Here is a 10,095-nt window from a genome sequence, read left to right on the forward strand (position 1 = left end):
TAAGTAAAACTCACTTGACTAGCATAACGACATCTAGATTACAAGCATCATCATATGAATCTCAATCATGTAAGGCAGCTCATGAGATTATTGTATTGAAGCACATAGGAGAGAGATGAACCACATAGCTACCGGTACAGCCCCGAGCCTCGATGGAGAACTACTCCCTCCTCATGGGAGCAGCAGCGGTGATGAAGATGGCGGTGGAGATGGCAGCGGTGTCGATGGAGAAGCCTTCCGGGGCACTTCCCCGCTCCGGCAGGGTGCCGGAACGGAGACTCCTGTCCCCCGGATCTTGGCTTCGCGATGGCGGCGGCTCCGGAAGGTTTTCCGTATCGTGGTTTTTCGCATCAGGGGTTTCGCGACGGAGGCTTTAAGTAGGCGGAAGGGCAGAGTCGGGGGGCTGACGAGGGGCCCACACCACAGGGCGGCGCGGGCCCCCCTTGGCCGCACCGCCTTGTGGTTTGGCCACCTCGTGGCCCCACTTCGTATGCTCTTCGGTCTTCTAGAAGGTTCGTGGCAAAATAGGCCCCTGGGTCTTGATTTCGTCCAATTCCGAGAATATTTCGTTACTAGGATTTCTGAAACCAAAAACAGCAGAAAACAAGAATCGGCACTTCGGCATCTTGTTAATAGGTTAGTTCCAGAAAATGCACGAATATGACATAAAGTGTGCATAAAACATGTAGGTATCATTAATAATATGGCATAGAACATAAGAAATTATCGATACGTCGGAGACGTATCAGTGACCCCGCATGCGCATGGTAACCCGAACACGGTTGGAGTCTTAATCGCAAACGATCAGTTGGTAGTGGCTCCTAGCAAAACTTGGGACTCCCAAGTACCATATATAGAGCCATAAGATAAACCTTTTTTCCAATGTGAATTTCGTCAAAGTCCCTTCGCCTCATGATATACCTTTCAAACTATAGGTGGTTTATTGCCATTCCTTTAATAGCTCAACTCTCACATGGATCTATGATATGTGATTTCATCTGACTAACTCTTAGCCGGTTGCCTCGGTTAATTCTTAACCAAGTCGCACAGGACCATGCTTCCTAATCATATCAACCGAGCGCACTACAAAAAAAAAACTCCCCCTTACCAGACGGATTTTTTAGACGGCTATAAGGGTATTTTACCTTTCATGGTTATTTTGGCTAATGATGACACAAAGTTATTGTGTGGACTAATGGTCTCTATAGGTGCATACGCAGGTTGTAGTCGCAAGTATGGCTAGAAGGTGGTGAGAGACCCCCTTTTGGCGTTCAAGTGAAGCGACGTTGTTTTAGCTCTTTTCTCTCTTGTTTTATATTTGAGTCATAGGAAACGCCACGCTATTAATAGGGGTGGTCTCGATGAGCTCGTTGGAGATGTTGCCTAAGACAATACGCACACATCATACCACCAACTTAATTGATCCATCACATTTTTCGGGTTAGTTTTTGGAGAAATCATCAGTTGAGAAGGGTTTGGAGTTTTTGGCGCAGAAACCGGGAGACAAGTACGATGTTCCAGTGAAACTGGTAAGGTTCCGGCGAGAGGTCCGGTGGACCGGCCGGGTTTTGGCCCAGTCTGTGGAACCGGCAGGAGTTTAGGTGGTATGGTATGTGCGTCGGACCAAACCGGTGAGGAAAGTGGCTATGCTGATTTTATCACCGGTTTGTGTCGCGGGTCTTTTCCCAAATGGCTATATTTCTCCTTGGACTAACACTACCCCTTCTTCCAGCTTGAAAGGGTCAGGTCAACCATTCATATCACACCCTTGTGCTCTCTCTCTCTCACACCATTGTTGAAATACCGAAAGGCTTGGATCTCTCATTCTACCCAACCAAAGACAAATCCATTTTGGTAGAAAGCAAGAGGTCCCGACCTATGTTTTCACCAAGTCAAACTTCATTCTCCTTGAGTTCATTGAGCAAGCTTGTTACCCTTGGGTTTGTGGGAAACCCTAGGCGGATAGGGTCACTCAGAAGCATCCGTGTTGTGGATTTTCTCCAAGAAAAATTTTGTGAGGATTTGGAGACTACTTTAAAGTCTACCACAAATGAACAACTATTCCTTCGTGGGATAGGCTCCAGAGAAGAAGGTGAGCCTTTGTAGCATCGGAACCTTCGTGGGATTCCATACCTCTCCAACGTAACGTACCTTTCTCCCAAGTAAGGGAACACGAGAATACATCTTTGTCTCCCCTTCTAGTCGTACCGCGGTGGATATATGATCCAGAGTGGAACGACATCGCTTTAGGTTATGTACAAGAGAGAGAAAAATTCTACAATCAATTCCCTCACAGACACGTCGTATTCCTGGGCAATGCCACATGCCACGGATTCTACAACTACAACTACTAATATTTGTGGTGCCCACAAAATCTGGAGGGATAAACCGCACTCGAAGCAACTACAATACATTTTGCTTGTACCGTGGCAGCAAGACATCGGCAAAGAAGGAAGTGATTTGTCCGCGAAGGAGAATATGGTGGAGGAACTAAGGACTAAATCTAAATAATAAATTGCCACTTCAGTGATAGCGATTCATGATGTTTTCCTGAGTGTGTCCAATCTCTAGAGCCGGTTAGGGTTCAACTAGATGGACTGTTTGTTGGTATTATTGATTAGTAACGAGTATGTTTAGTGAGTAGTATAAGAAATATGTTAGTCAAAACCATGTGAGGAGACTATGTTTAGTGAGTAGTATAAGTAGTGTCTAAGTGTTTGTTTGTTTTCTGACCCATATTACTTGTCGCGAACCGTAGATCCCCACTCCCCTTCTAGCCGCACTACCCACTTCTCCTTACAATCCCCACTCCCCTTCTAGCCGCACTACCCACTTCTCCTTACAATCCCCACTCTATGCATGCGAAGGAGATGGTGCCGGAGTCAGGGTGTCCATCGGCGATCCCGAGCCGAAGGTTTGTTCTTCATTCCATCCACAGTCTGTGTTTCGTCTGTGTTTCATATGTTTGCATGGTTCAGATCTCTCTAATTAACCTCTGTATGGCTTTAGATCAACCCTGACGTCGTCAGGATCACGGAGTATGAGGTGAAGATTCATGCCGACGTCATCAACCTCTCAGTAATTGTTATGCAGATCCACGCCGACATTACCAGCCGATCGTTGATTGCTATGAAGACCCACGACGACGTCATCAACCCCTCGTTGATTGCTGTGAACCTAAGCCAGTCGATCCACGACTTCGATCGTGCGATCAACTTTGGTCTAAGGATTCCATTGATTGAGACGGACAATGACAACTTATTTGTTGCGCATCAGTATGGGTCAGTACGACTCACACGAACCGAGTCGGTGCAAGTTCGATCAACATTATCAGGTCGGTGACCAAATGAACTGGGTCATTAGGTGACTTGCACATTAGTCTAGTTTGTGTCTGAGAAAGTTAGATGACTAAGGACAATCTACTATCAATAATATAAATACAAAGTTCCACAACCGAATCACATATTCGATAAAACATACGAATGTTGATAAAAGGACAACTTAATTAAATTTAACATCATCCTTGATTGCCTCTAAGGCATGTTCCAAACATAACCTACAAAATAACATAGCTTTCTATATGTTTTAGCGGAAATTTAAATACTAAATAAATACACTTTTCGAGTTTTTAAGATTCTAGGCTCCCTGAAGCCACATACGCAATCATGAGGGGTGTAACGCTGAGTCGCTGAGATATAACGCTGACATTGTAACACATCGCCATGGCATTTTCTGTGGCCCAGTTTTGATCTCGTGGCCGCCGGGGCCATCCCAAAGATAAGCTGCTAACTAGCGGCCACATTCCAATTTCATGTACACCAAAATCTAGAAGCAAACGAGTCAAGAATTACTTGGGCTTCCTATCATCAGTAGTAAGAAGAGAGCCAGGGGAAGAGGGAGAGGAAGCAGAAATGGCTGCAATATCAGCGGCAATCTCTGGCTGCTGCTCTTCCTCCTGCCTGTCCCAGTCCCAGCGGGGACTCTTGCCCTCCACACGGAGAAGGCACTTCAAGGTCACGGCCATGGCTCCCAGGAACAAGGTAAAACTGCCTTCAGCTCCTTCAGTTCTCGCCTTGCAAAGATCCAACAAATTTCGTGTCCATGTCAATCCTAAATGGCAAAAGAAAAATTTGCATATACAATCTGACATGTTAAGTTTCCAGACGCTGAATGCTCTAGTGCTATCTTCAAATGAAATTGCTTGCTTTTGAAGGTGAACAAGTACGACGAGGGGTGGTCGAAGCAGTGGTTCGGCGCGGGGATCTTCGCGGAGGGGAGCGAGGAGGCGTCGGTGGACGTGTTCAAGAAGCTGGAGAAGCGCAAGGTGCTGAGCACCGTGGAGAAGGCGGGGCTGCTCTCCAAGGCGGAGGAGCTCGGCGTTACGCTCTCCTCGCTGGAGAAGCTCGGGCTGCTCTCCAAGGCCGAGGACCTAGGCCTCCTCAGCCTCGTCGAGAGCGCCGCCACGGTGTCCCCCGCCGTGCTCGCCTCCCTCTCGCTGCCGCTGATCGTCGCCTCCATCGCCACGGTCGTCTTCGTCCCGGACGACACCACACTGCTCGTCACGCTCCAGACGGTCGTCGCCACGCTGTTCGCGGCCGTCGCGGCGGGGCTGTTCGTCGGCTCGGTCGTGCTCGACGGCCTGCAGGAAGAGTAGCACTTCCCTCCATTCGAGTACGTCCCTTTTGTAGTAGTAGGATATACCACTACTACGACCTACTACGAATAGTGAGTTAACAATTTGGTCGTCGCGTATTTAGCACCAGGCAAGCTTTAAGATCAATTGCTAAAGAAATCGCAGTTACTACGTTCGTGCTGTGGAGTGAGTTCGTGTAATTAGGAAAAGTGTTCTTTTGTATGTTTATCCGATTTTCAAATGTACGAGATCATATATATCTGTGCCGACTTATCTTGTAAGCCATGTGAAGATTTCCTGCTATAGTGCTATCTGCACATGCTTTATGCAAAGAGAAACATCAATACATCCATTGATCACCCAGCAACTGCCCGAAATAGTTCAATCAGGGCATTCCAAGGAACCAAACCAGATGGTCCAACATTTTCTGGTCATGGAAAATGCAAGTTGTAGCATTTCAGCAGACTCGCAAAAACTGACACAGATTCTTAATCTACAGACAAAATTGGCATAAAACCCGCTGATAACATTCCAACCACCACCATTGGCTATTTCAAACACGCCCACTACCATGGTGATAAGTCCCAACTCCCAACCTGGACACCCCAACATGAGGGCATGAGAAGCCCTCAAATATGCTAAACCAACAGAGCATTCATCACTGGCTAATTTTCACACAGATTGAACAAGGTAACAAGGTAGTATCAGTAACCACCAAAATCTAATCTTACATCCTGAATCAGCTTCCTCACTGACTTTGCTTCTCGGACTTCTGCTGGTGGTTACCCGATGCATCATCCGTATGTTCCACTTGTTCAATCGGCTTCATCGCAAGTTTCTTCTTCTCCTTCTGCACGACTTGCCTAGGCATCACCTCTAGGATGAAGCTTCCGCCGTTCCATGTGGCTGCACACACCTTCAGTACTTGGAAGATCGCGTGCAACCGGTATGAAAGGAATATGGGGACAGTAAAAGCCAACGTTGCCACTGTGAACAGTGCCTGAAGCAGTATGTACATGATCGGACGGTTCTTGTCGCCAAGAAGTCCGCTCAGTCTCCACCAGATGTTGTTTGCTTTCTGTGCTTTCTTTGACAGTTCCCTGCCAAACAATTGACAAAGATGAATTACTGGATTTTCTTACATGGAAGGCTACATAATCATAAGTAGAGAATTAGAGGAAGTACAGAAGACAGGAGGAACTCGAACTACAGCCAGCAACAAGAAAATTATCTGAACCAAGTTTAGTTCGTGGGAGCCCTCTATGGCTCAGATTTGGTCCATATTGTTCTTCTGAATTGGTATGTTACCTAGCTAGTGTATGCTGCGTTCCACTCATAGGTCCTTGGTACCCAGCCAACTTACAAATTTTCATCATACATCAATCATTACTATCACTTTTTTAGGTCTATTGAGTTCATTCAAAGTCAACAACTGTTTGGTATGCAAGGATATGAATGTACAAGAAGTAATCTACTCCAGATACCATAGATATACGTTATACCACCCCAAGGAATACAAAAGATGTACCTGTATGATGTCATGACTTCTGGATCCCTCAACAGCCTTTGCCGACGCAGCACATTAACTATGAGGTAATACATAAGTTGCCACAAGGAGTAAGCAGCAAGAGGAACAACAAATAGCCATGTCCACAGATATGATTTGTCCTCCACATATGGCCATGTGACTCTGGCTGCTCTTCCTTCTGGATGCATGGCAGCAAATGTTTGTGGATTCCACCAGCGGATAGTGAACAAAACTATTCCTGTAAAAGCAATCTTTCGGTCATATTTTCACAATAAATTTGACATAACTGCTGGATGAATAATACAATGGCACCATAACCTTATGACCAGAGAATCCAGAACAAACTTCAAACCAAGAGCCCTAGCATAACATACTAATAAAAAAAGAATCAAAGACAATGTGCACATTAGGCACACAATTTCAATAAATACTAAACACAATAGTTTTTTTTTGCAGGGCTAAACACAATAGTTAAATAGTTTCACTATACTAAGATTGTTCTTCGCTTAGAAAAGTTAAGTTTCCACTCATCCTCTGCATTGAACTGGGATTTCAAATGTGAGATAACATACCAGGCAAGAGGTGTATCAGAACACTGACAAGTTTATCAAATGAGCTAAACACCAAGCTGCAACGCCACACAATTAATGCCCAAGCAAGGGGACCCTGCAAACATTTAATGAAAAAAATGATTTCACACATATTATAAGCACGAAAAAATAAGCCAGGTAATCCAAATTAACACTTTTCATACCTCTGCAAATGAGAAGCAAACCATGAAAAGTTTTTCATCCTTTGGATAGAAGAGAATCATGATAAGGAGAAAAGTATTGGCATAGTAGCAGAAATCCTGCAGAACACATCAGTGGTTATAATAACCCAGTGGATTTATTACTAACGCACCATAGTTTTATACACAAGAAAATGGTTGAGAAGTGTAATGCAGTCCACTAAAAGTATGAAATTGGTGTCGAGCAAACTTGCAACAATCAAAAGATAACACTTAAACTGCAAGATGAAAAAGAAACTTAGAATGTTGGCTTGGAGGCTTGGCAAAGAGGTAGTATGTCTTTTGCAGTAAGTCAGAATAGTAGCATATCACATCATGATCCACATCCACTCATCCTTATAACAACACATACTTGTATGACTAATGTGTTCAGTGTTCAATGAAATCGTGTCAGACTGCCATAGAATGGTAGACTGGTAGTTGCGCTGTTCACTCGAGCTAACAACGAAACTAAGCTGTTATTACAGAGAGTAGCATAGAACAATGAAACCAGCAGAGTTTATGACAACAGAACTGTGCTCACCAGAAGATAGTAGTGCCACTTCTTGTATCTGTAGTAGATCCACCTGAGAGGAACGAAAATGACATAGAAGAGGCAATACACATAGGGCACGTCCTGTGGTCCTGCAAAACAAAAGCAGAGCGTCATAAGCTGAACCAACCCTAGCTTTCAGATGTACTAGCACACAAGCGAAGCGAACAGATCGGTTGGGGTGATAGCTTACTGGCACCCAAGAGGTAGCAAAATGTCCCAAATCCAAGAACACCCATCAAGTGCGTGACCTGCACAATAAAAGCCATGTAAGAGGATTCCCCACATCCAAACATTCGAATATAACATCAGAGTCACGGCAGTAGTACTTCCAGCAGAGGGCAATAAATGAACAGATTCGTAGATACAGTAGTATCCATCCCTGCCCAAAATGCCCTCCAAACAGTACGCAACATGTCTGAAACATTGCGTAGCACAACAATGCCCGCCGAAATTAACCAGCCGAATGAAGAGATAACGCGTACGAGTTGTGGGAGTATTATACCCTACGGTTTCAGCGAAGAGAGCACGTGCAGACGGGGATTTGAGCGAGAAGAGCACGCAATTGGCACTAGACTAGGAAAACAATCGAAGAGACTAAGCAGCAGGAGGGGGGAATCGGAGAAAGGACCTTGAAGATGAAGCGCTCGTGCTCCTCCGCCTTGGTGGCGATCTTGACAGCCTGCTTGGACAGAATCTCCTTGGCCTGGTCCCTCTGCGATTGGAACAAACCCCCAAGCAAATCAGAACACGGGCAACGAATCCGGGGAAAAAAAAGAGAGAGAGGGGCTGCCGCGATAGCCGATAGGGCTGCGGCGGGGATGGGACTAGTAGACGCACCCTCCGGCGGACGTCCGCGGCTCCGTTGGCGACCGCCGCCGCCGCCGCCGACACGTCGTCCTCCACCACCTCCGACGACGCCATCCCGCCCGTAGAACCTTCGAGTCGAGGCGCACGCAACCCGCGACCAGTCCCCCTCCCTCCTCTCGCGAAGACTGAAAAAGCCTCCTCTCCCTACCCTACGCCACCTTTCGTTTTCCTTTCCTTTGTTTATTTTATTGTTATCTCCTCGCTCTTGTTCCTCAGCTTTTTATATCCCCCCAATTTCTGCTCGACGTCTGACGTGGATTTCGGTTTGATGTCATTTGTTTTCCTTGATCTAATCTCTTCCTCTTTTGTTTCCTTCGCAGAGTTCCCGTGGCTTCTAGTATTCCAGAGAGCGGAGCAGAGAGGGAACGCGTGTGGTTCATGTGCTGGGATTCTGTGGCTGTGCGAGGCAGGAGGGTTTGGGAGCACGAGCACGCCGGCGGCGGCGAGACTGAGGGCCAACACGTGGGCTGTCGCCCTCCGTTTTGCCTCTCCTCACCGGCGGGCAGGTGCTTTGCGTGCTGGCTGCCACCGGCCTAGATTTGCCGGCAAGCAATCTTAAGATTTCTGTTTTATACATGCATACGTGAGCGACGGCAAATTGTTCATATTCCAACCGAAATTGTTTCCTCGATGGCGACGAGAATTCGTTAGACTGATGACACTCTTTTTTCTTTGTCCATTTAGGCTGGGTCCATATACAGTCACATGATCACTTCATCGCATTTTTTTACCAGAAATTGTTTCTTCGATAGAGACAAGAATTTGTTAGAGCATCTATCATTCTATCGATGATGCAAAATCGAATTTGTTAGGTGTTGTATCTACTGTTTTTTTACATCATATTTGGCCAAAAAAAATGCCTCTCCAACATAGGGCTTTGATCTGTTTGGTTATGTAAAAATTTACCGTGACGTATATTTTGGGCCAAGTGACCTAAATATACATCACAGTGTGCCGCGTAGCTCAATGACCACACTGAAAGTTCCCAATGCCTCTTCCTCGTTCCCGACCACGCGCGTTCGACGCCGCTCAACCGTGAAACCATCGGATCCACAACCCCCTTCCCTACGTTGTTTCGACGCCGAATCGGTCGGTTCCTCCTCCAAAGCTCCGACGACGACTACGAGTAGAGTCCCTCTCCATCATGCATCGATGTTTATCTATCTTCCAAGTTTTAAGGTCGAACTATCTATCACTGTCAAAGTTTAGGGTTCAAGTGTCTATTAAATCTTAGGTTTTTATCGTGTCATTGTCGAGCTTGGATATATCCAATCTATCTTACGAACGAAAGGTACTTGAATTAAATTACTAGTATTTTCCTTTCAGTTTTACTTGTTTATACAATGTTTGATCTGTTGGGGAAGAAGGATTTGCTGCAGATGTGATGTAGTATCCTGCATCACCTGCCTGCGGTGTAAAATACATCATCTGTTATACCCACAAGTTTTTGTGACGTATATTTTTAGCAATGTGATATAAAACGTTTTACAGCACCATCTTTTGGTGATGTGGAGTACTGAAATACACGAGAAAATTACAAAAAACCACCACATATCAGGCAGTCGTTTCAAAAAGCAACCACTATTCAAATTCTTTTCAAAAAACCACCACTCTACGGTTAACACGTTGCAAGGTCCACTGATTCACGTCCGACCCGATGTTAATGACGAAACCGACGAAACGGGCCCACCGTCAGGTCTACGTGGCACAGCATAGACGGTGCGCGTTAGCGTCCGTTAACG

At 45.8% G+C, this 10,095-nt stretch overlaps 2 protein-coding genes across 2 annotated transcripts; one reads left to right on the plus strand and one right to left on the minus strand.

Annotated features, from left to right (window-relative positions):
* Nucleotides 1–3,802: 3,802 nt before the first annotated feature.
* Nucleotides 3,803–4,808, plus strand: LOC124668448. The gene is made up of 2 exons (XM_047205588.1): nt 3,803–4,040; nt 4,214–4,808. The coding sequence occupies exons 1-2, from the start codon at nt 3,912–3,914 to the stop codon at nt 4,652–4,654; spliced, it is 570 nt and encodes a 189-aa protein (XP_047061544.1). The 5' UTR covers nt 3,803–3,911; the 3' UTR covers nt 4,655–4,808.
* Nucleotides 4,809–5,267: 459 nt separating this feature from the next.
* On the minus strand, nt 5,268–8,480 carry LOC124668447 (glycerophosphocholine acyltransferase 1). Its single transcript, XM_047205587.1, has 8 exons — nt 8,324–8,480; nt 8,115–8,198; nt 7,677–7,734; nt 7,475–7,575; nt 6,916–7,011; nt 6,734–6,827; nt 6,162–6,399; nt 5,268–5,733 (listed from the first exon to the last, which is right to left on the minus strand). The coding sequence occupies exons 1-8, from the start codon at nt 8,405–8,407 to the stop codon at nt 5,382–5,384; spliced, it is 1,107 nt and encodes a 368-aa protein (XP_047061543.1). The 5' UTR covers nt 8,408–8,480; the 3' UTR covers nt 5,268–5,381.
* Nucleotides 8,481–10,095: the final 1,615 nt, after the last annotated feature.

Source organism: Lolium rigidum, chromosome 6 (genome assembly GCF_022539505.1).
Source record: "Lolium rigidum isolate FL_2022 chromosome 6, APGP_CSIRO_Lrig_0.1, whole genome shotgun sequence".
In the NCBI taxonomy this organism is placed as follows: Eukaryota; Viridiplantae; Streptophyta; class Magnoliopsida; order Poales; family Poaceae; genus Lolium; species Lolium rigidum.